Source organism: Pelecanus crispus, chromosome 31 (genome assembly GCF_030463565.1).
Source record: "Pelecanus crispus isolate bPelCri1 chromosome 31, bPelCri1.pri, whole genome shotgun sequence".
Classification (NCBI taxonomy): Eukaryota; Metazoa; Chordata; class Aves; order Pelecaniformes; family Pelecanidae; genus Pelecanus; species Pelecanus crispus.
The window spans coordinates 1151718-1177210 of record NC_134673.1 but is presented as its reverse complement, the minus strand read 5'-3'; the positions used below and the strand labels follow the sequence as shown (position 1 = coordinate 1177210).

Sequence of the window (25493 nt, the reverse complement as noted above, 5' to 3'; positions counted from 1 at the left end):
AATGAACTTTGATGAAACCGAGCAAAGTGCAGCGGTGATGGAACCACAACTGGCTTCGGCACGCAACAATCCAACACCACACACCACCTCTCCCACCCTGAAAGATTGCTATGACAGATGGAGCCCAAAGTCAAGGACTGAATGAACTCAACGGACATTTTACAGGGATGGCCCGCAGACTAAGGGAATGATATCTGTGTGTATATATCAAAAGACAGGAAAAGTGGTGGTGTATTGTATTGGAATGTATTGGAAAGCGCAGGACCTGGGCATGACGTAGATGGTATAGAATAAGGGGTGGATACGGTAGTGGCTTTGGCTGGGATAGAGTGGATTTTCTTCCTAGTAGCTGGCAAAGTGCTGTGTTTTGGATTTCGTATGAGAATAATGTTGATAACACGCTGATGTTTTGCTGTTGCTAGGTATGGCTTATACTAAGTGAAGGACTTTTCAGCTTCCCATGCTCTGCCAGGTGCACAAGAAGCTGGGCGGGAGCCTAGTCAGGGCAGCTGACCCAAACTGGCCAAAGGGCTATTCCATACCATATGATGTCATGCTCAGTATACAAACTGGGGGGAGCTGGCCTGGGCGCATCAGTCGGTGCTCGGGGACGGGCTGGGCATCGGTCAGTGTGTGGTGAGCATTTGCATTGTGCATCACTTGTTTTGTATATTCTTTTATTATTATTATTATTATTATTACTACTACTACTACTACTACTATTATTTTCTCTTCCTCTGCTGTCCTATTAAACTGTCTCTATCTCAACCCATGGGTTTTACTTTTTTTTCTGATTCTTTCCCCACCCCAACGGTGGGTGGGGGGGGGTGGGGGGAGGGTGAGCGAGCAGCTGTGTGGTTCTTAGTTGCCAACTGGGGTTAAACCTGATGAGGGAAGATGATGATAAAGTCCATAGTGTGGATGGACCAAAGGCTGTTCATCCCCCAAAGACTTTCTCTGCAGCACCCTGTCTGTCCTGGAGTTTGTCTTGCAAGCCGCACAGCTGTGCGGAGTTTCTGTAGAGTCACCAAACACCTCTCTGGACAAGGTGTCATTGCCCAGGGGCTCCCTGTTCTGGAGGAGTGGGGAGGAACTGGAGTGTCTCATAGGAGGTCTGCCAAGATGGGGCTAGGGGCCATGTGTGGAAAGGCTGAGGGGTGGGGGCTTCATTGGCCTCATAAAGTGGAGGCTCAGGAAAGTAGCTTAAGAAAGCTTGACGGTTACTTTCAGAGATGATTGCATGTTTTTGGTAGTGGGAAAGAGTATGAGAAAGGAAAACCACAAATAAATGCAGTTTTGGATGTCCACATAGATGTGAGGAGACAGAAATGTCACTCAAAGGGTAGTGCTTTGGCACAACAGGTCACTCAGAAGGATTGTGGGTTAGCCAATGATTTTGTGTTTGAAGGAACAGCCAGTGAGGAAGGAGAGAAGTCAGTAAAGGTAGGGATGTGCCGGGGTGAGGACAAGGTGGGGAAGTGTGTTGGATGTCTACAACATGAGGAGAAAGAAGCGCGGGCATGGGATAGTGTAGGACAGCCTATTGTGGAGATGGCCAAGGGTGCTGGCAAGGCTGAAAGGCCCTGACAGAACTGAGGTCTTTGTCCTCTTGGCTATGGTTGATGTCTCTGCCACCAAGGTCTATGAGGAGACACATTGTCCTCATGGCACTGAGGCCACCTCCTTGCACCTCTCTTGGCAGGCCGGGAGGTGTCATACTGTTGTCCTTCACTTGGCTTCACACCCCCCACATCCCAGGAAGAACCCTGAGCCATGTCTGATGGGCAGGAGCTCTCTTCTGAGGGGCTGGGCTCAGGGCTTGGCATCTGGTTTGATAAAGCACACCGCGGCTTTACTCGGCATCAGAGCCACCGGCATTTTACCTTTGCCTGCCTGTCATCACTGCCTCCAATTTTCTACTCTAACAAGTCCATGGGGAGGCTGTGTTGTTAATGGCCCTCAGTGGGACCCATTAATACTCCAAGAACCTTCAGCATTTGCTTCTGACTTTGACTCCTTGAGCAGTTTGTGCAATTTCCTTGCAGTATTGCAGGCCTATGGACTCAGCACCAAAACCACCATGGGGCTCATTACAAGGCAGAGAGCCCTCAAGTGCCTTGTCTCTTCCCATAATCTTCTTCAAGTCTTCAAGACTTCTACAGATAATTGGAGAGGTTTCAGGATGGTAGTTAAGAGGAAGAGTTCAAGGAGCTTTTAAGATAAAAGGATTTTTACGTTGTAATGTAATTTTTCATTATTTTTTTTCACTTTACAGAAGTGATAGCAGCATTCTCTAGCTGATATTGTCCAAAGGGTTGCCTAAGCAGGTCTGCACAGGTAGGAAAGGCAGTCCCTTGAGCCCAGACACTCTATGGACAAACTTGCTCCTCACCTCCCCGACCCCACCATTTCTCCGATCTGCCCCCTGGGCCTTGCATCACTTGTCCTCACATCAGACTTCTCCAACTGAAGTCTGCAGCTTGACGTTACAGCTCCTTGGCACCAATTCCCAACTGCTTCCCTCAGAGAACTGCCTGCACACAGGCACAGGAGGACTTCTCCTCATTGCCAAAAAAAAAGTTACACATGATGAAATTTAATAAGCTTTAAAACACTCTCCTCGACTGTGTGCCAAGTCCCAATGAGGTCCACCTTCCACTAGGGATATCCCTACAAGACCTAGTTTAGACAGAGAGCTAGGAAAGACTAGATATAAACATAATTAAGGAGTTGACTCAAGAGTTAATTAGACTTCTCAGAGATGGGGCAAGTTCCTAACTCCCTGCAGCTCAAAGTAGCAACGAGATAGTTCAGAGGTATCTGAATGGTCAAAGAGCAAGGTGGAAATCTGGAGAGTCATGGGAAGGGCGTATGTCCAGATAGTCTGCTGAAGAGATGCCCCTAGACAAGGTCATTTAATCAGGAGAGGTGGGAACACCTGAAAGGTCAGGTAGATCAAACACACAGTGTAATAGAGTAGTGGCAATGCAAGTAGAGGGGAAGATCAATATTTCTTCTCCTACAATTAACACACTTCCTGGAAATTCCCATGCTGCCATGAGGGAAAACATTGTCATTGTATTAAAAGTCCTCAGATGTTTCAGCTTGAGCTTGAACCAGTCATAGTTTGCAAACCTCCCAGGACAGAAACTGCACAGCCTGTCTGGGTGACCTGCCCCAATGCTTGGTTGAGCTGATGGTGCAACAGTTTTTTCCCTATGTCTAGGCAGAACCTCTCCTCTTTCACCTTCCACCCATTGTTTTTAGCCTGCCACCATGCACCATTGTGAAAAGCCTGGCTCTTTTTTCTCATAGGTAATGCTAGGCTCTTCTTGGCCTCTTGGCCACTTGACCTCTGTTCACAGGCCAAGTGCTCCAGCCCCTGACCATCTTGGAGGCCCTTTGCTGAACCCGCTCCAACTTGCCAACATCTTTCCTGTACTGGGGATTTGAATTACGGATGCCTTATCCTGGCTAATCCCTTCCTTCAATCTCCTGGCCATGCTCCTTGTCATACAGCCCAGGATACTGTTGGCCTCCCTTGCTTCAGGGCACATGGCTGCCTCCTGTCCAGGTCACTGACCACCAAGACCTTCTCCACACATCTGGTCCACAGCCAGGCAGCCCCCAGCCTGTGCCATTGCCAGGGTTACTCCCATGCAATGGCAAAACCTTGCATTTGTCCTTGTGGGTTTTCATTAGGTACCTGCCAACACATGCTTTCCTCGTCCTTGAGATCTTTCCTGAAGCACAGAGTCCTGGAGATCTTTTCAGTGAAGACTAAGGCATTGAGTACCTCAGCCCCATCTGTGTCTGCTGTTATTACATCACCCTCCCCATGCAGCAGCAGTCCTGCATTTTCCTTGTTCAGCCTTGATCTCTAATGAGCGATGTAAGCTCTTCTTTTTTTCTCTTGACTTTCCTTGCAACCAACTCCAGGTGAGCTTTGCCTTTCCCAGAATCATACCTACACAATGAAGGCAATGCACATAAATTCCTTGTTTGTACCTCTCTTTGCTGTCACCCCCTGGACACTGCATTGTGGCCTCGTCATCACCCTGTCCCTTGGATGGCAAAGCAATGGAGCTGCAACTATTGTTCCAGACCAGCCTCCTCTCTCCTGTGCCTGCATGGCTCAGCTCCCTTGCACGAGTCCTGGCTCTGCACCACAAACCCCCTGGTATGAGTCCTCACCCTGCATGGTCACACAGCTCAGCTAAATTTGGTGTTGTCCTCTCCCAGGCACTTTCCAGCCTGGCCCAGCCACTTCTTAGCTCGCCAGCAAATGACCAGCCTGCCCTGAGCTGCTGCATGCAGAAACAGGTTTCTCTTGGTCATTTATTCCTCCCTGGAAGCACAGAGTTGCTCCTCTGCTCTTCTCCAGGGACATCCCTGCCCCAAGACAGCCTTTCCCCATGTAAGTGTGTCTGTGCTAGCCTGGCCAGCCACTCCTGCCCCCGCCCCATGCTCTCTGCAGAGCCCCGAGCTAGTGGTGCTGCTCCGCAGAGTGAGCGGGCTGTGCTGCGTGAAAGCCACAGGGAGACAGTCCCAGGCAGATCCCCTCTGTTCATTCACCATCTCCCAGGGAACTGGTCACCCACCCCAGGCCTCCTTCCCCAACACATTGCCCCATGCCCTCCTCCTCTGAGCCCATGGAGAACACAAGAACTGCCTTGTAGTGTCAACCTCTTCAGTCTGTCCTTGACTTCAGCTTTGGAAGACAAGCCCAAACTCCACACACTGGCACTGTGGAAATCCCTTTTTAATACAGAGGCGCAACACAGGATATCAGTTGTACCATCATGCCAGAAATATGTACAAAGGACTCTGGGTCAAACAGACTGGCTTCATGTCTCTGGAGATGTGGAGTGGATGCAGACATTCCTGGACAACCATGATTATTACAAACCAGATTCCTAAAGCAGAGGAGGTTCCTGACATGAACAGGAAATCCTTGTGAAGAGACACATGCAGCTTACTGCTGCTGAAAGAGAAGTGATTGAATCAGCTTCTTCAGTGTGTCTTTGAGCTCCTGGTTCCTCATGCTGCAGATGAGGGGGTTGAATGCTGGAGGCACCACCGAGTACAGAACTGCGACCACCAGGTCCAGGGATGGCGAAGAGATGGAGGAGGGCTTCAGGTAGGCAAACATGCCAGTGCTGACAAACAGGGAGGCCCCAGCCAGGTGAGGGAGGCATGTGGCAAAGGCTTTGTGCCATCCCTGTTCAGAGGGGATCCTCAGCACAGCCCTGAAGATCTGCACATAGCACAGAACAATGAAAATAAAACCAACAAATGCTAAAGCTAGACTGAACACAAGAAGCCCAACTTCCCTGAGGTAGTCATCGGAACAGGTGAGCTTGAGGAGCTGAGGAAGTTCACAGAAGAACTGGTCTATGGTACTGCCTTGGCAGAGTGGTAGTGAAAATGTATTGGCAGTGTGCAGCAGGCCATGGAGGACCCCACTGCCCCAGGCAGCTGCTGCCATTTTGACACAGGCTCTGCTGCCCAGGAGGGTCCCATAGTGCAGGGGCTTGCAGATGGCAAGGTAGCGGTCGTAGGCCGTGATGGTGAGAAGATAAAACTCTCCTGTGACAAACAAGACAAACATAGAGACCTGGGCAGCACATCCATAGTAGGAAATAATCCTGGTGTCCCAGAGGGAATTGGCCACGGATTTGGGGAGAGTGGTGGAGATGGAGCCCAGGTCGAGGAGGGAGAGGTTGAGGAGGAAGAAGTACATGGGGGTGTGGAGGCGGTGGTCGCAGGCTATGGCAGTGATGATGAGGCCGTTGCCCAGGAGGGCAGCCAGGTAGATGCCCAGGAAGAGCCAGAAGTGCAGGAGCTGCAGCTCCTGCGTGTCTGCAAATGCCAGGAGGAGGAACTCAGTGATGGAGCTGCTGTTGGACATTTGCTGCCTCATGGCATGGGGACCTGTTTAAGAGGGAAAAGACAGTGAGAAGTTATGGGAGATGTCTCTGAGCAAAATCAAAGTAATTTCTCATGGATCTTCCCCCTGCTACAGTCACCCCCTTTTCCTTTTCCAGCATACCTTCCTTCAGCTCCACGGCTGGAGCTCTGGTTGGTGCTGGTTGAGTGTGCTGTGAGGAGCAGAGCCTCTTCTTACTGGCTGCCCAGGAGTCAGCCCTGCTCTGCCGCAGTGAGTTCATGGGAATGGTAGGGGCAGGTGCCAGACCTGAGACTGGATGGTGATCACACTCATATGCTAATCTGAAAAGCCACCAGACAGTACTGAGACCAGAGGAATTCACTGCAGACCATTAAATGTCTCACTCTTCTCAATGTCTCAACACTTCGCTTCTAGCCAAGGACACATGTGGCTCATTTCACTGTCTCAACAACATCTCTGCACTTCTGCATGGGGCTTTCAGATAACACAAAGGTGCTATGGGGCAGATTTGCATTCTGGAGGGCTGCTCACTGCTTGGAAGGAGACCTCAAGGAGATAGCCAAGTGTCCTAATGATGGTATCTCATTAAGGGATGACATCACATTGCTGGGCAGCTGCTCTCAGCTTCTCTGCTCTTCCAAGGGAAATGGGCAAGATGCTGGTGAGCTGCAGCACAGCTCTGCTGGAGTTCTGGCTGCAGAGGAGGCGGTTCATGCCTTGGACACCATGGCCTTGAGGTCAGAGCCTTTGCTGGGTGGGAGAGGAGGCAAGGGGGCTTGCTCAGGGGAAGGGGTCTGCATTGGAGAGGATGATACCAAGTTTTCTGAATTCTTCCTCCCACAACCTTTCTGGTTTTAGTGTCCTCTCATTCCCTGATCATATCCCTGCTGCCTGGAGATTTTCCTTCTGAAAGGTGTTTCCCTGTCCCCTGTCTTTCTCCTGCCAGTGCTCACAGCCCCCATCCCCACCTCTGTGCTCTCATCTTTGCTCTACAGAAACCTGCCTGTTTGCAGGGAACTGGCTGGGCACATGTTCCTGCTTGCAGGTGGAAAAGGGCATGTCAGAACAACTCTGACAGGTCCAGCAAAGGTGAAGCTGGTGCTGTCCTTAGGTAGAGGAGAGGCTGAAAGCAGTAGGAAACTAAAAAAAAGAAAAAAACAAACCAAAACCAAAAAAACCAACCCAGAGCCTGCAAAGCTCTTTACCTTTATGGTAATCCCTGCTTTGATCTTCCTCTTGAAAGTCCCTCAGGAAATGTCCCAAGCATGTTGTGGAGCTGTGAGCAACCCTGACCCACACGGCATCCTCTTGAACACAGAAGGACCCTGCCCTCTGAGGGTCACTCCTTACAGACACAGCTTCTCATCACAGCACTCTGGGGAGATCCCCAGGCAGGACGAATGCTGATCCTGGCAGGCAGCAGAGTCCCTGCCCCGACACACAGCCCCCTGGGGTGCAAGGACCCTGCTCTGAAGGACAGCCCTGGGCACCTCTGGCTGCACACTTAGCTGCACACCCCTGCAGCCAATCCTGGGGAAAGGGAGCTGTGATGCCCTGTGCCTCAGAGTGCAGCAGGGAAGCCCTGCTCTGCAGCACTTCCTCCTCCTCTACACTAAAAAAACTGTGCAAGTCCTGCTGGCAGACTCCATATGCTGTGGGATGTACCAGCTTTAGGAGATTGCTCCAGGAACCACAGCTTCATTGCCCTGCACCCAGAGACTTACCATGTAGAGGGCTGTGAAGATTTCTCTCCCAGTGAGCTCTCAGTATGCTCTCAACCCACACTGCCTCTAACCTCTTTCTGCCTTGCTCATGTTCCCTTGCTGCCTGCAGGCAGTGCCCTCAGCCCTACTGCACCTTGCAGAGGAGCTGCTCCTGGGCAGAGCTGTCTCTGCAGCACTGGCCAGTTGCCATGAGCTCCCTCCACCCCAGGAGCCCAGGAAGGTTACAAGAAGGGACATAATTTATCCAAACTGAGGGAAGGGATTCAGCTGAGTCAAGTGAGGCATCTCATTCTGGGTTTGTAGACCTGGGGCTAGAAGAGGACTCTGCTCCCTGCCATGCCTGCCACAAACTCTCAGAAGGTGCTTCTTGCCTCAGTTCAGGTGTGCACAAAGTAGGCACCTGCATGTGAGCTGCTTGTCTCATCTGCCCTGCTAATGAATGGAGATGGAGGCCAGGAGTGAGCTGTTCTGATGAAACACCTGGTGACATTTGAGGTACCAGAAGTGGTGCAAGATATTGCAGGTAGCTGCAAGCTCTGATGGAGCAGTTCTTAGAGACAGGACAGCACCTGTGAACATCTTCTTGGAGGCTGGTGAGGCATTCCTTTTGTCAACTGCAAGGTACTTAAAGGGTGCCTACAAAGAGGACGGAGGCTGTCTCTTCACAAGGAGCCCAGGGAGAAGACAAGAGGGGCAATGGGTACAAGTTGCACCAGGAGAAGTTTCGTGTCAGCATAAGAAAGAAATTATTTTAGAGTGAGAACAACCTTGCCAGGGTCAGGGTCGAGTCCCTATCACTGGAGGTTTTCAAGATGCAATTGGACAGGGAGATAGGTAATCTCATCTAAGGTCCCTTTCCCATGAATGGTTGGAACAGATGGATCTTTTGAGGTCTTTCCAGCCTGGGCTGTTCTGTGATTCTGTGATTCTAACTGAAATGACAGCAGATGCCCAATTGAATTGGCAACTGAATCTGTTCCTGGTCGTGATGTTCATGGCAGCCTATAGAAGTATTCAGCTGACCAAATGTGCCATCAGGAGAGCTCAATCTCTCTCTCCTTAGATTCTCCATCAGGTGTATTTTCTAGAACTCCATTGGCTCTGATGGCCCTTGTCTTATGGACATCCCTACAATGTCACAGTTAATTTGTGGCAGCTACATAATTTTACGTGGAGGAAATCAGGCAAAAATGCCTGCAGGGATGAGCAAAGACCCCCTGGCAAAACTCAAACACAAAAAGGAAGTATACAGAGGTTGGAAGTAGGGACAGGTAACCTGGGAGGAATAGAGACATTATGCAAGCATGCAGAGACAGGGTTGGGAAAGCCAAAGCCCAAGTAGAATTGAATCTGGCCAGGGATGTCAAAGGCAACAAGAAGAGCTTCTATAAGAACATGAGTGATGAAAGGAAGGTTAGGGAAAATGTGGGCTTGCTGCTGGATGAGTCAGGGGACATAGGAAAGGCTGAGGTACTGAATGCCACCTTCACCTCAGCATTTACCAGCAAGACCAACCTTCAGGAATGCCAAGTCCCAGAGACCAGGGGGAAAGGCTGGAGCAAGGAAGATGGACCCTTGGTAGAAGAGGATCTGGTCAGGGAATACTTAAGTAAATGGGACATTCATAATTCCGTGGGCCCTGATGGGGTGCCCCATTGCAAGGCCACTCTTGCAGATGTCATTGCAAGGCCACTCTTGATAATCTTTAATCAGTCATGGTGACTGGGAGAAGTGCCCGAAGACTGGATGAAATCAAATGTCAGGCCTATCCTCAAGAAGGGCAAGAAGAAGGACCCAGGGAGATACAGACCAGTCAGCCCTGTCTTGATCCATGGGAACATGATGGAGCAGCTACTCCTGGAAACCATTCCAGGCACATGAAGAGCAAGAAAATCATCAGGCGTAGTCAGCATGAATTCACTGAGGGGAAGTCATGCTTGACAGACCTGATAACCTTCTCCAACTAAATGATTGCCTTCACAGACAAGGGGAGAGCAGTGGTTATTGTCTGCCTTGACTTCTGCAAGTCTTTTGACACGTCTGTCATAAGATGCTCATAGAGAAGCTGTTGAAGTCTGGGCTGGATGAGGAGACAGCGAGATTTGTTAAAAACTGTCTGAATGCCTTGGCCCAAAGAGCAGTGATCAGTGACACAAAGTCTAGTTGGAAGCTATTTGGTCCCAGGACAAGTTCTGGCCAAGGTAGTTGGAGCTCACAGCTGTGGTGTCTCAAATCACTGACCTGTGGATGGGCTCTTTGATAAATAAAACCCCACACATGCATATCACCACACTTAGTGTGGGTGACATGATGCCACGATGCCAACATGGGATGGTCTCAAAGGGAGATGCTGGTGCAGCCTGCTGCAGTCCAGGAGAGCTCAAAGGGCCTCACTTAAGACAGCCATTTATAGGATCATGAGATGATTGGCTTTAGTCATCAGTAAATTTCCATCTGAGCCACAATTTGTGTTGGTAATTGCTGGAATACCAGTAATGATGATACCGCTCTGTTTCAAGGCTGTCAGGGGTAGCTGTTTGTTCTCGCTCCCCTCATTAGCCATAATACAGAGTTTCTGATAAGGACAGGACCACTCTCTGCTTCAGCCATGTAGGAGTTTCTGGTATAATTAAGGGGTGCTTAACTGACCAACTCACTATACAAGGCTGCAGACTGGAATTCCTGAAATCATAAAGCGGCTGAAGAAAGAAAAAGGGCGGGGGGGGAGGGGGAAGATGCACCACCACAGACTGATGTCTTTTACCTGTACTTGTGCAAAGTATTTGACAGTGTCCCGCACAATATCGTTGTCTCTAAATTGGAAAGACATGGACTTGATGGCTGGACCACTCACTGGATAAGGAATTGGCTGGATGGTCGCACTCAGAGTTGTGGTCAACAGCTTGATGTTCAAGTGGAGACCAGTGATGAGTGGCATTCCTTAGGTGTCAGTATTGGAACCAGCGCTGGCCAGTTACTATGGAGTTCCCTCCGTCCCAGGAGCCTGGCCCAACTCAGCAGCACAGGACCAGCTCCAGGCATCTCTTTCTCTGCCCCCTCTGGGCTCCCTCCAGGTGTCCCTGGGGCTCCAGGGGAACCTACTATGAAGCAGACTGAAGTAATCACTGGTGCTCCTTCCCTCAGCTGGGGAGAGACACTCCTTTGTAGTAGTGTAATTTCTTTTATCAGGAAAAGGGTTGTGCATGTGACTCAACTTTCCTTGTCCCATTCATAAATAGGACACACAGACAGAGATTCTGCTGAGTCAGTTGAGGCATCTCACTCTAGATTTGTAGTCCTGGGCCTAGAAGGGGATTCAGCTCCCTCTCATGGCTGTCACAAACCCACAAGATGTGGTATTCCTCTCTCCTCAATTCAGATGTGCGCAAAATAGACACCTGCATGTGAGCTCCTTGTCTCATCTCCCCTGCTAATTAATGGAGGCAGAGGCCAGAATTGAGCTCCTTAAATGGAAATACCTGGTGACATTTGAGGTGCCCAGAGGTGGTCCAAGATACGTGCAGGTTACTGCAAGCTCTAATGGAGTAACTCTGAGAGACAGGACAGCATCTGGGGGCATCTTCTTGGAGCCTGGTGGTGTGTTCCTTTGGCCAGCAGCAGATGCCCACATTTAGGATGGTAGAACGTTTCCCTACTCCATATGTTCATGGCAGCCTATAGAGCTATTTAGCTAACCAAATGGAGGCCTATGTCGTAGGAAGATCTAAGTCTTTCTCTTCATCATTAGCTGTGCTTCCTACATGTCATTTGAGTATAATGGCAGTTTTCTCATGTACATCCCTTTATTGACTAACCTAATTCAGTGCAGCTGAATCTCAATTTAATGTCCACATATAGGCCTGTAGTGCTACGTGAGATGCCAGGGCTTTCCAGCACAACTGCATGCAGGTGACATGGGCAGCGCAGATCCTACACAGGGACTCCATTCAGACTGGCTGTGTTATAGGCAGCATCCAGGACATCTCAGACAGATTCAGTGCCTCTGGGCCAGCAACTGAATCCCACCACTGCGTGAGGCAAGCTCTATCCATTCTCTATCGCGTAGATGCAGGGCAGTGCATGAATTCAAAGCACATCACACTGGGATCTCCACTCATGTGCCTTCACTTCAAACTCTGCTGATTCTTCTCTCCCCCATCATTTAACCACCCCATAAATGTTACCATCCCCTCTTTCCCCCCTCCTCAACTTCTCTTTTACTATCCTAATATCCTCCAAAAAGAATAGTCTACCCTGTTAATCCTTTCCCCATTGGCCATGCATTTCTTTTTTTGTACCCTCTTTTAGTATTTCTGAGATGGTTGCCATTGTATTTTCCACCTTGTGTAGCAATCCCATTAAACACAAAATTGCACTTGACATCTGTTTTGGTGTATTTGGTGTATTTGGTGCTTTTCTGTGGCTACTTTTTCTGCAGAGGAGATCATGGTTGTCAAAAGACAACCATTTCATAAAAGATGGTCATAAAGGCCCTGCTGCAGACAAGAAGTCTCACCATGAGCTCTGAATGGAGCCAGCAAGATTGTTAATAAGCACAAGGAAGATCCAAGAAGCTCAAGGGCTCTTCTGAAGTCTAAGCATCCTGAGAAGTAGTGATGGGCCATGTGTAGGTCTGGGACAGGGGGTCGGGGGACATCAGTGAGAAACAAGGTGATACCTGATAGCTTAACAAATCCTCACAACCATACCTGAGCCCAGAAATGGAAAGCAGTTGATGTCTGTGGGTAAAGGAGGAATATCTTAGGAATATGGCAGGAAGGGAGGCCCCTCCTGTGCAAGGCAGGGATGATAGAGACATTTCCATCTTGTGTGCATGGCTCAAGGAGATGGGGAACGCCCAGTGCCAGGGGTGTCTGTGCTCAGTCATGTCTTCTGAGCTGACCTTACTCTCTTCCCCTCTGTCACTCCCCACACTTGGATGGACCTCAGGAAACATCCATGAGCCTGGAGGATGACACGAACCTCCTGGAGTGATGACCCATCACTGTAGGGGAAGAGGGAAGGGGTTTTGAGACACATGGGAGTGCAGGAAGAGAGTGGTATGTGCATGACAGTGAGAGTGTTGAAGGCAGGAAGAACACCTGAAATGTCATGGGATGCTCATGCTGAAGTGGAATAGGTTGAGTTTGGATTTTGAGGCAGCAGAAGAAGGAGGATGTGCATTTCAGTGCTGGGTTCAAACAGAGTGAGGGTTCAAACAGAGTGAGGATTCAAACAAGCCTGAGGTTGCAATATGTTGGGTATAGAGGAGCATTAGCAGGAATCTGAAAGAAGCTGGGTGGGTTGTGGGGAACTCACAGGCCTTGGAAAAACCTCAAGAAAACACAGCTTTATATTAGAAGCAACAGCCAGTGAGGACAGCAGGACATCAGTAAAGCTTGGGACATCATGCAGTCAGAGTAAAGTGGGGTAAGGGTGGTGCTTAAAGTCTGTGGGGAAACAGGCACATGCATAGGACAGTGTAGGACAGCCTGGTGGGACAGCTGAGGGACTTGGTGGGGCGCAGACCCATGCCCAACAGAACTGAGATCCTTGTTCTCTCAGCTATGGCTGTTTTTTCTTCCGGTGAGGCTGAGGAGAAGACACCAGTTCCTTACAACCCCAGGGTCTTGTTGCTTCCTCACCACCATAGAGCATGGGAGTTGTCCTAGAGCTGTCCTGCCCTCAGGATTGCACACCCCCACATCACACTGCCCCCAGGAAGAACCCTGAGCATGCCGTGAGAGAAGGTTCCCACTTTGCAGGGGATGAGGGTCAGGGCTTGGCCATCTTCCTTGGCAAAACACATTGAAGGCTTTCAGAGCCACCTCCACATTTGATTTTCCACCTGTAACCAGTGCCTCTGACTTCCTCCTTCACCAGCCCCCAGGACACCTTGTCTGGTCATTCCCTCTGTGGACTTTTCAGTGATGGCCCTCAGTAAGACCCGCTAACACCCTCAGAAACCTGGATGTTTGCTTCTCACTTTTACTTCTCTGTAGGCTTCTTCAAACTGTCAGTATCTGCAGTTCAGGAACTTGGCACCAGAGGGCTGATTAGCATGCAAAACATGCCTAAAAAGCCAAGACTCTGGGCATAACTTTCCTTAATTCCTCAGTTCTTATTTGGTTGATCAGAGAGATTTCAGGAGTGTAGCCAAAGTGAAAACATTGCAACAATAAATAAAACTAAGAAAGACTTTCCTCTTTTTCCAGTTTTCTTCATTTTTCTACTTACAGATTAAGTGATGTCAGCAATCTCCACTTGAGATTGAGCCTGAGAATCTCCCAGTGTAGGGAAATTAATAACCTTTATGTCAGACACTTGATGGGCAGTGTGTTTTCCTATCCCCCCAACACCACCATTTCTCTCATCAGCTACCTGGTTGGACCAGACAATCCCTGCCAGACACATGAAGGTTTTTGGGAGACACTTGGCATTTACGTAGCACTATAGACCTGTATTTAGCCAATAAATAGAGTAACTGCCCTGAATTTGATTAGGCCACATGGGGATGTTCATGAGACAACTGTCATAGTAATAGCGTTGTAGTAAATCCAGCTGACAGTGAAGACAGAGTCAAGCTTAGATCTCCCTATGGTACCTGGTTTGGTCAACTGAAAACCTGTATAGACTACCCAGAACATAACAAATAGGGACAGGTTCAGCTGTCCTGCACATTCCTTGGACAACCTCTGGCATCTCAAATGTCAACAGGTATTTAATCTGAACAGCTCGCTCCTATGCCCCATTTCCATTAATTAACATGGGAGCCAAAACAAGCAGGTCGAATACAGGTGCCTATTTTGTGCACATCTGAACTGAGGCAAGAGGCATCCCACTTTCTGAGGGTTTGTGGCAGGCATGGCAGGGAGCAGAGTCCCCTTCTTGCCCCAGGACTACAAACCCAGAATGAGATGCCTCACTTGACTCAGCTGAATCACTTCCCTCAGCTTAGACAAATGTGATCCTTGCCTGTCAGTGTCTGGCTGTCCTGTCTTATAATAGGATGAGAAAAGATTATTCTCATGCCCAGCTCTCTCTCTGATAGGAGACATCAGTGATTGCTTCAGTCTGTTTCACAGTAGAGCCCCAGGGACAGATGGAGGGAGCCCAGAGGGTCAGAGAAAGTGATGCCTTGGGCTGGTCCTCTGCTGCTGAGCTGGGCTGGGCTCCTGGGATGGAGGGAGCTCATGGCAACTGGCCAGCACTGCAGAGACATCTCTGCCCAGGCACAGCTCCTCTGCAAAGTGCAGCAGGGCTGAGGGCACTGCCTGCAGGTGCCAAGGGGAGACAAGTGAGGCAGAGACAGGTTAAAGGCAGTCTGGTATGGGAGGGAAGAGGAGAGCTCACTGGGAGAGAAATCTTCACAGCCCTCTACATGGTAAGTCTCTGGGTGCAGGGCAAAGGAGCTGTGGTTCCTGGAGGGATCTCCTAAAGCTGGTACATCCCATGGCCTATGGGGTCTTTCAAGACAACTCTCACAGATTCTTCTTGAATGTGGAGGAGGTGCTCCTGAACAGTAATTCCCTGCTGCACTCTCAGAGGGACAGGGCATCACAGCTCCCTTCTCTCAGGAACAACTGAAGGATGTGAATCCAGGTGTGCAGCCAGGGGTGCCCAGGGCTGTCCTTCAGAGCAGGGTCCCTGCACCCCAGGGGGGCTGTGTGCCGGGGCAGGGACTCTGCTGCCTGCCTGGATCAGCACTCAGCCTGCCCAGGGAGCTCCCCAGAGTGCTGTGATGAGAAGCTGTGTCTGTAAGGAGTGACCCCCAGTAGGGCAAGGTCATTCTGCTTTTGAGAGGATGCTGTGTGGGTGAGGGCTGCTCAGAGCTCCACATCACCCTGAGGATATCTCTGGAGAAGACTTTTCAAAAGGTAAGTCAAGGCAAGGACTACCTGAAAGGGAAGGTGTCTGTGCCTTGAGTTTTCTCTTATTGGTTGTCTGGGTGGGCAGTGGTTGATTGGAATTTATTTCTTTGTTCTGGAGAGGGCACTGAGACCCCAGCTCTTGTTAGGACTTGTCTGAGCTGCTACTTAGTGCCTGCACACACAGAGATGCCCCTGGGCAGTGCCCTGCTGACAGGAGGTGTCTTCAGGGCAGAGCACACAGCAGGTGGGATGGGGTCTGTGAACATGGACAAGGAGGAGATGTGAGGACAGAGAAACAGCTCTGGGCAGGGTCATCTCTAGGCAGCAGAGACATGGGCAGGGAGTGAGAGGGAGCTACTGCCAGAAATGCCATGGGAGAGGGGATCTGGGCAAGTTCCTACCATGCCCTGCAGTGTAGATGCCTTCCCCAGAGCTACCCACTGGTATCCTCTCCCACCCAGCATGGCCTCTGCCCCCAAGGCCATGGGGTCCAGGGCATGAGTCACCTCCTCCGCAGTCAGACCTCCAGAAGGGGAGAGCTGCATGTCCTCCAGTGTCATACACAACAAAGGGGCTCAAAGCACCTACACTGTGAGGCAGAGTGCACAGCTGAGTAAGGTGGAGGCTTCAGTGCATGCCCACCTGTCTTTCTTTCCTTGCTTCATTTTTTTTGAGCACTGCAGTATTTTTCCTTGATTCTCCGCATATCCATGGTGCTCTTGCTTTCTGGGGTTTATGTGGGGGTGCAGATCAGCTTCTGTTCTGATACTGTCTCTGGGGGACATGCCCTGGAAGTGTCTTCATGGGAGCTAGGTGCCCAAGCTGCATTGTAAAATGTCAAGTATGTCACTCAGTTGGTAGGTTTGGGGAATGAGCTGACTTGTTCCTCATTCAGATCAGGGAGGAGGATTACCATGAGAAAATGCAAGGGTTTTTCTCAGAGAAGTGTATTCTAATGTGTCACTGACTTTTTCTCCTTGAACAGGCCCCCATGCCCAGAAGAACCAAATGTCCAACAGCAGCTCCATCACTGAGTTCCTCCTCCTGGCATTTGCAGACACGCGGGAGCTGCAGCTCCTGCACTTCTGGCTCTTCCTGGGCATCTACCTGGCTGCCCTCCTGGGCAACGGCCTCATCATCACTGCCATAGCCTGCGACCACCGCCTCCACACCCCCATGTACTTCTTCCTCCTCAACCTCTCCCTCCTCGACCTGGGCTCTGTCTCCACCACTCTCCCCAAATCCATGGCCAATTCCCTCTGGGACACCAGGATTATTTCCTACTATGGATGTGCTGCCCAGGTCTCTATGTTTGTCTTGTTTGTCACAGGAGAGTTTTATCTTCTCACCATCATGGCCTACGACCGCTACCTTGCCATCTGCAAGCCCCTGCACTATGGGACCCTCCTGGGCAGCAGAGCCTGTGTCAAAATGGCAGCAGCTGCCTGGGGCAGTGGGTTTATCAGTGCTGTGGGGCACACTGCCAATACATTTTCACTACCACTCTGCCAAGGCAGTACCATAGACCAGTTCTTCTGTGAACTTCCCCAGCTCCTCAAACTCTCCTGCTCAGATGACTACCTCAGGGAAATTTGGCTTCTTGTGTTTTGTTTTTCTTCAGGTATCGGGTGCTTTATTTTCATTGTTCTGTCCTATGTGCAGATCTTCAGGGCTGTGCTGAGGATCCCCTCTGAACAGGGACGGCACAAAGTGTTTGCCACATGCCTCCCTCACCTGGCCGTGGTCTCCCTGTTTATTGGCACTGCCATGTTTGCCTACCTGAAGCCCTCCTCCATCTCCTCCCAGTCCCTGAATCTGGTGGTCGCAGTTCTGTACTCAGTGGTGCCTCCAGCTGTGAACCCCCTCATTTACAGCATGAGGAACCAGGAGCTCAAGGATTCCCTGAGGAAACTGTTTTTATGGACATTTTTCTGTAGTCATAAAGTTCCCATCACTCTCTAGAAATTACTCCCAATGCTTCCTGTTCCAGGCTTGTCTTTTGTTTGTTTTCATTATCATGATAATTTTTTTCATATAATTATTTTTACTGTTTGTGCTTTACATGTGCCTACAGAAATTTTTGGATTCCTCCCACTGCTAATGAGGAATGAACCTTTTCTGTCTCACATGGAGCCCACATAAATGTATGTCTAAGAGTGGGTCAGCACAGAGTCTCTTATAACACTTCTGTAATAAAATGGGATTGCCCCAGTGCACCTGCCTGAAAGCTGGGCCCTTCTTCCAAATATGGTGCCAAGAACAGGCCCAAAGATTTGCTCCCCAAAAGGGACTGTTTCTCTTTGGTTTCAGGAGAAAAAAGCTCATTTTGACATTGTGACCTGTCAGAGACCAAGGCCTGGATGGTCAATGGTCAGTCACTTCATTACATATCCAGGGCTGTCCCACAGGTGACATGCAGATGATGTCCTTAAGGAGGCATCCTGACTGGATTGCCCAGGGGGTCTCCAGGGACAGCATGTGCTTGGGGCGTGAAGTGGCTGGAGCCCCACAAAGTGAGAGATCTCTCAAGATGGAATCCCCCAAAGGAAAAGTATTAAATCCAGGTATCTTGCAGGCAAATAAGAACTCTGTAATCCCAGAAGAGGCAGTGGGAACCCATCAGGCACAGGGAAGAGAAGCTGGGGAGGGATTCAGGTCACCGTTAGTGAAGTTAGCTGGATCTAGAGGTACACCTGGACACATCTACAAGTAATTGGAAATGCACCATCATCCCTTCAAACACCTGCCACACCCACAGACCCCGGGGAGGAGGATTAGCAGCAGTGATCCCAGCTGGCTGGGTCTGCTTTCCACCCTGAACAGTATGGCCATGCAGAGTCACCCCATGGGCACCACAGCCCACTCACTCTGCAGAGTAACACCACCAGCTCAGTGCCTGTGGGAACACAGGGAAGGCCATTCACCCCTGCCCAGGTGAAAGCTGATCTTCAAAATCTGACCAGCCCCATCCTCCTGCTGGAATCTCTGTCTATACTGGGTGGGGGGGATCATAGAGTCATAGAAATATTTGGGTTGGAAGGGACCTTTAAAGATCATCAAGTTCCAGCACTCATGCTGGGAGTCCGACACTGGCGAGGGACATCATCCACTAGATCAGGTTGCTCAAAGTCCTGTCCAACCTGACCTTGAACACTTCCAGTGATGGAGCATCCACAACTTCTCTGGGCAACCAGTACCAGTGCCTCACTACCCTCATTGTAAAAAATGTCTTCCTTGTGTTCAATCTAATTTACCCCCTTTCGGTTTAAAAACATTGCCCCTTGTCCTGTCACTACAGACCTTGGTAAAAAGTCTCTTTCCATCTTTTTTATAAGCCCCCTTTATATATTGAAAGGTCGCAAAAGGGTCTTCCCAGAGCCTTCTCTTCTCCAAGCTGAATAACCCCAACTCCCTCAGCCTTTCTCCATAGGAGAGGTGTTCCATCCCTCTGATCATTTTCGTGGCCCTCCTCTGGACCTGCTTTAACAGGTTCATGTCATTCTTGTGCTGGGGGCCCCACAGTTGGAAGGAGTGCTCCAGGTGGGGTCTCACAAGGGTGGGGTAGAGGGGGGGAACGGCTTCCCTCAACCTCCTGGCCACGCTGCTTTTGATGCAGCCCAGGATACGGTCGGCTTTCTGGGCTGCAAGTGCACATTGTTGGCTCATGTCCAATTTTTCATCCACCAGTACCCCCAAGTCCTTCTCCGCAGGGCTGCTCTCAATCCCTTCATCCCTCAGTCTTTACTGATATTGGGGATTGCCCCAGTCTGGATGCAGGACTTCATACTTGGCCTTGTTGAACTTCATGAGGTTCACATGGGCCCCCTCCTCAAGCCTGTCTGGGCTTACATATGCTCTCTGTGAACCCTGCATGGGATACAGCTAGGGCTGATAAGGGGCCGTGTGCTGGTGGTGGTACCAAGGCAGGAGAGCTGTGGGAGGATGGGGAATCAAGGTCTGTCATGGAGACCATGCCAAGGGGACTTTTCCCCACCTCTCAGTCACAGTGATGACTCTGGGGAGCCAAGAGACACCTGTGGAAGGATTTGCCAGGTGGACAGCTGTGGTGGGTTGACATTGCTGGATGCCAGGTGCCCACCAAGCTGCTCTATAACTCCCCTCCTCAGCAAGACATGGGGAGAGAAAATGTGATGAAAGGCTCTTGGCTTGAGCTAAGGACAGGGAGATCAGTGAGCAAATTACCGTCATGGGCAAAACAGACTCGTCTTGGGGAAATTAATTTAATTTGTTGACTTTGACAATCAAATCAGAATAGGATAATAAGAAATAAGAAGAAATCTAAAAACACCTCCCCCCATCCCTCCCTTCTTCCCAGGCTCAACTTCACTTCCAATTTCTCCACCTCCTCCCCCTGCACAGCACAGGGCTATGGGGAACAGGGTTTGCAGTCAGTTCATCATATATGGTCTCTGCTGCTCTTCCTCACACTCTTCCCCTGCTCCAGCATGGGGTCCCACCCACAGGAGACAGTGCACCACAAATTTCTCCAATGTGGGTCCTTCCCACAGGCTGCAGTTCTTCATGAACTGCGCCAGTGTTGGTCCTTTCCACAGGGTGCAGTCCTTCAGGAATAGACTGATCCAGCATGGGTTGCCCACAGGGTCACAGGTCCTGCCAGCAAACCTCTTCAGCATGGGCTCCTCTGTCTCCACAGCTTCACAAGGTCCTGCCAGGACCCTGCTCCAGTGTGGGCTTCCCACCAAGGTCACAACCGCCTTCAGGCACATCCACCTGCTCCAGTGTGGGGTCCTCTGCGGACTGCAGGTGGATATCTGCTGCACCGTGGGCCTCCATGGGTGCAGGGGGACAGCCTGCTTCACCATGGGCTGCAGGGGAATCTCTGCTCTGGCACCTGGAGCACCTCCTCCCCCTCCTTCTTCACTGACCTTGGGGTTTGCAGAGTTGTTTCTCTCACATAGTCTCACTCCTCTCTCTGGCTGCTCTTGCTGCCCCACAGGTTTTTGTTTTCCCCTTCTTAATTATGTTATCACAGAGGCGCTACTGCTGTCACTGATTGGCTTGGCCTTTGCCAGTGGTGGGTCCATCTTGGAGCCAGCTGTCATTGGCTCTATTGGATGCAGGGGAAGCTTCTAGCACCTTCTCACAGAAGCCACCCCTGTAGCCCCCCCTGCTACCAAAACCTTTCCACACAAACCCAAAACAGTTTTGCCAAGCAACCATTACACGTTGAGGCCCTGCTTTCAAGACATGGCTGGACATCTCCCTGTCAATACAAAGTAGTACATGAATTCCTTTTTTTGCTTTGCTTGTGTGCACAGCTTTTTTTTTTTTTTTTTCTTATACTGTCATTAGCTCAATCCATGATACTTTCCACCTTCTATTTTCTCCCAGTCCTCCAGGCGAGGGCAGTGAGTGAAAAGCAGGGTGGACGTTTGGCTCTGGACAAGGTAACCTGCCATAACAATCAGAACCTACTTTCCAAGTGTGGCCTCAACGGGATGCCCTAGGATGGTGCAGCCAGGTGGTCCACTCCAATCATAGATATGTACTGGGGGTCCCTGCATGGACCCAGAGGAGGGCACATGGAGACACCAAACCACAGCACAACCCATCACAGAGGAACTGTCGTGGTACCTATGGGCTGACACCAGGACAGAACCAGGGGCCATGGGGCTCAACAGAGACCTCCAGCAGCTCCTCTGCACAACTGGTCAGGCAGCAATACACCCAGTGGTGCGCCTGAGAGAAGACAGTGAAATGGGAGGGGAGGCACCATGAGCTGCAGTGCAGGGCACTGAAACTTGGCACTGGGTATTTAGTTCCCAGCAGGTGGTGCCAATGGCTGCAGTCTCTGAGGGACCTCTGACCCCATAAGCAGTGTTGAGTCCTTTACTGGCCATGGAGAGCTGCTCTGGCTACAGAGGGGCTTCCGGGAATGCGGGGGCTGGCACTGGCCCGTCTCAGTTGTGTTCCAGCTACAGGTTTCCAGTCGGCCCTGCTCTGTGGTTTGCAGGGGTCTGGGCAAGGACTGAGGCAGGACGGGGCTGCCTGTCCTACTGATACAGGCACTAAGCCCAGCAGGAGCATGGAGATGGTCACGTTTCAATGATCAGCACTCCCCAGGACTGTGGTGAATGGTGAGGGCTGGAAACAGCTGGTATGAGGACAAGGGTCTGGCTTGACCCGGGGGGGTCAACTTTCTGGGGAAGTTTCTCCTGTCTGTTCATGCAGCAACAAGCCAGGCTAGCCATTTGGACTAAGGGACTCTTCTTGAGGGCCCTCACGAGCATAGGGGTGGTCTACAGTTTCCCAGGTTCTCCTCTGCATGCTGCCTTTTCCTATGGGGATCAAAAAGGCTGCTAGCCCTGCAGACAACCCAGGAGAGGCCTTGTCCACCACTCAATGGTCACAGCTGGGCCCCTGTCTTCCAGCTCAGCCCTGGATGAGTAGCTTTGTTTGGAGGTGACTTTTTGGGTAAGGGCTGGCAAAAAGGGTAAGGGAGACTGTCTCCAGGTCATGGACTGGTCCAACAGGGACTGAAGGACAGCAGTGAAATTAAGTGGCTTCTGGGTCAATGCTGCCTTCAGTGCAAGCCCTGACACAGGGTCGCAGCCTCCATTTGATGCCACCCTTCAGGAGGGATGATGGGGAGTGGGGGACACCCATCCTTTACTACTTCCCAGGCCTGGTGGAGCACCAGGACAGTGAGCACTTCTGGCACTGCACCGTGACCATGCTTTAGGGTAACCAAACTCTTGGCACCATCTTGGATTAGCTGAGCACCAACATTATTCTCTGTGAGGCAATTTCCAGCCCAGATCTGCTCCTGTCTGATCTCCTCTAATCTCTCTTCTGATCCTCACACCTCCCAGTGCTCCTGGCCTCCTCCCCGTGTTTTATGCAGGGCCTGGAGCTGTTGGTGCTGCTCTGCAGAGGGGGCTGTGCTGCCCAGGGCCATGTTGTGACTCTGCACTAGTTGTGCTAGTCAGTGTGGGAAGCAGATCCAGGTGGATGGGAGCGCTTCCACTGAGCCCCTACCCGGGGTTCAGCAGCTGTGGAAGGAGCACAGACCATTCCCCCTATCTCAGGATGTTTTCCAGGGAGCATGTTGACCTACCCATGTTCTTTTACTGGGGGACACGTGAATTGCCCTCCAATCTCCTTTTTGTTGCTGTTCTGGGACCCTGCTGAACTTCCAACCCAGACCGCTCTATGGCTCTATAAAAAGAGGAAGCTATTCAGTCCCCTCAGCAAAGGCAGAGGAAGGAGGGCAATCTGGTAGGAATTCCTTATTCTGCTTTGCTTGCACAGGAGGGTTCTCTTGAGAAGAAGAGAGGTGATGTGGGCACTTTCGATGACAAACAGAACAGGTTTTCCTCAGACAAGGCTGCCCTACCTTGTCCATATCTTTTTCTCCTCGGACAGCACAGGAGTCCCAGAAGGAGCAGATGTCCAACAGCAGCTCCATCATTGAGTTCCTCCTCAGCAGCTCCATCACTGAGTTCCTCCTCCTGGCATTTGCAGACACGCGGGAGCTGCAGCTCCTGCACTTCTGGCTCTTCCTGGGCATCTACCTGGCTGCCCTCCTGGGCAACGGCCTCATCATCACTGCCATAGCCTGCGACCACCGCCTCCACACCCCCATGTACTTCTTCCTCCTCAACCTCTCCCTCCTCGACCTGGGCTCTGTCTCCTCCACTCTCCCCAAATCCGTGGCCAATTCCCTCTGGGACACCAGGATTATTTCCTACTATGGATGTGCTGCCCAGGTCTCTATGTTTGTCTTGTTTGTCACAGGAGAGTTTTATCTTCTCACCATCACGGCCTACGACCGCTACCTTGCCATCTGCAGGCCCCTGCACTATGGGACCCTCCTGGGCAGCAGAGCCTGTGTCAAAATGGCAGCAGCTGCCTGGGGCAGTGGGGTCCTCCATGGCCTGCTGCACACTGCCAATACATTTTCACTACCACTCTGCCAAGGCAGTACCATAGACCAGTTCTTCTGTGAACTTCCTCAGCTCCTCAAGCTCACCTGTTCCGATGACTACCTCAGGGAAGTTGGGCTTCTTGTGTTCAGTCTAGCTTTAGCATTTGTTGGTTTTATTTTCATTGTTCTGTGCTATGTGCAGATCTTCAGGGCTGTGCTGAGGATCCCCTCTGAACAGGGATGGCACAAAGCCTTTGCCACATGCCTCCCTCACCTGGCTGGGGCCTCCCTGTTTGTCAGCACTGGCATGTTTGCCTACCTGAAGCCCTCCTCCATCTCTTTGCCGTCCCTGGACCTGGTGGTCGCAGTTCTGTACTCGGTGGTGCCTCCAGCATTCAACCCCCTCATCTGCAGCATGAGGAACCAGGAGCTCCGGGACGGCTTGAGGGAAGTCGTTCAATGGGTTCACCTTCAGCAGCAGTAAGCTGCCCATCTCTCCTCACAGGTTATTCCTAATTTTCCCAGGACAGGCTGGTGTTTTATTTGCTTTTGCATCCGTGACGATCATGCTCATACAGAAATGTTTGAATTCACTCCATAACTCCACAGGTATGATCCTGCTGCGCCTACTAACCTAGAGGCCTTTGGTAAATGTGTCATCACAGTGTCAGGCTTGTCTTCCCGAGCAGCATCTCTGCCATAAAAGGTTGTCTCCCCAGCGCAATGCCCGAAGGTTGGGCTCTTCTTCCTGCTGAAGTCAGCAATAGGTTCCAAGAACTGCATTCTCCATGGGCTTCTGAAGTGCTTGCTTCTCCATGGCCTCACGGGAAGGGTGACAGGAAGATGTGTTGGGGAATGAGGGCTGGACTCAGCTCTCACTTGTGGGTGCCCAGTGCCACTGAGGATGGTGAAGAGGCTCTGAATTGCCTGCCCAGGGCTCTTCCACATGCAGCAGAGCTGAATGATAGCTGCCTGGCTTTCTGGAAGGGAATCTGGAGCCCCCAGGAGAGCAGAGCACCATGTTCCTGAGGCGGGCCTGGCAGAACAAGAGACTATCCAAGATGATGTTACCCAAAGGGAAAGCACTATATTTAAGTATCCACAAGGAAACAAGGTCTCTGCCAAGACCAGGAAAGGCAGAGCTCTGCACTTTTATGGTTGCTGTATGCCATACCAATGGTGTTACAGTAAGAATCACCCAGATTAATGCAGAATGAACTTTGATGAAACCGAGCAAAGTGCAGCGGTGATGGAACCACAACTGGCTTCGGCACGCAACAATCCAACACCACACACCACCTCTCCCACCCTGAAAGATTGCTATGACAGATGGAGCCCAAAGTCAAGGACTGAATGAACTCAACGGACATTTTACAGGGATGGCCCGCAGACTAAGGGAATGATATCTGTGTGTATATATCAAAAGACAGGAAAAGTGGTGGTGTATTGTATTGGAATGTATTGGAAAGCGCAGGACCTGGGCATGACGTAGATGGTATAGAATAAGGGGTGGATACGGTAGTGGCTTTGGCTGGGATAGAGTGGATTTTCTTCCTAGTAGCTGGCAAAGTGCTGTGTTTTGGATTTCGTATGAGAATAATGTTGATAACACGCTGATGTTTTGCTGTTGCTAGGTATGGCTTATACTAAGTGAAGGACTTTTCAGCTTCCCATGCTCTGCCAGGTGCACAAGAAGCTGGGCGGGAGCCTAGTCAGGGCAGCTGACCCAAACTGGCCAAAGGGCTATTCCATACCATATGATGTCATGCTCAGTATACAAACTGGGGGGAGCTGGCCTGGGCGCATCAGTCGGTGCTCGGGGACGGGCTGGGCATCGGTCAGTGTGTGGTGAGCAATTGCATTGTGCATCACTTGTTTTGTATATTCTTTTATCATTATTATTATTATTATTATTATTATTATTATTACTACTACTACTACTACTACTATTATTTTCTCTTCCTCTGCTGTCCTATTAAACTGTCTCTATCTCAACCCATGGGTTTTACTTTTTTTTCTGATTCTTTCCCCACCCCAACGGTGGGTGGGGGGGGTGGGGGGAGGGTGAGCGAGCAGCT

General features: G+C 50.7%; 3 protein-coding genes and 1 pseudogene across 3 annotated transcripts; 2 read left to right on the top strand and 2 right to left on the bottom strand.

Annotated features, from left to right (window-relative positions):
- Positions 1–25493, bottom strand: part of LOC142596361 (uncharacterized) — a 488757-nt pseudogene that overhangs the window by 23121 nt on the left and 440143 nt on the right.
- On the bottom strand, positions 4976–5911 carry LOC142596367 (olfactory receptor 14J1-like). Its single transcript, XM_075725498.1, has one exon. The coding sequence runs from the start codon at positions 5909–5911 to the stop codon at positions 4976–4978; it is 936 nt and encodes a 311-aa protein (XP_075581613.1).
- Positions 16515–17468, top strand: LOC104028785 (olfactory receptor 14C36). Its single transcript, XM_009479912.1, has one exon. It carries the CDS (start codon positions 16515–16517, stop codon positions 17466–17468), a length of 954 nt encoding a protein of 317 aa, XP_009478187.1.
- Positions 21156–23899, top strand: LOC142596351 (olfactory receptor 14A16-like). Its single transcript, XM_075725468.1, has 2 exons — positions 21156–21198; positions 22914–23899. The coding sequence occupies exons 1-2, from the start codon at positions 21156–21158 to the stop codon at positions 23897–23899; spliced, it is 1029 nt and encodes a 342-aa protein (XP_075581583.1).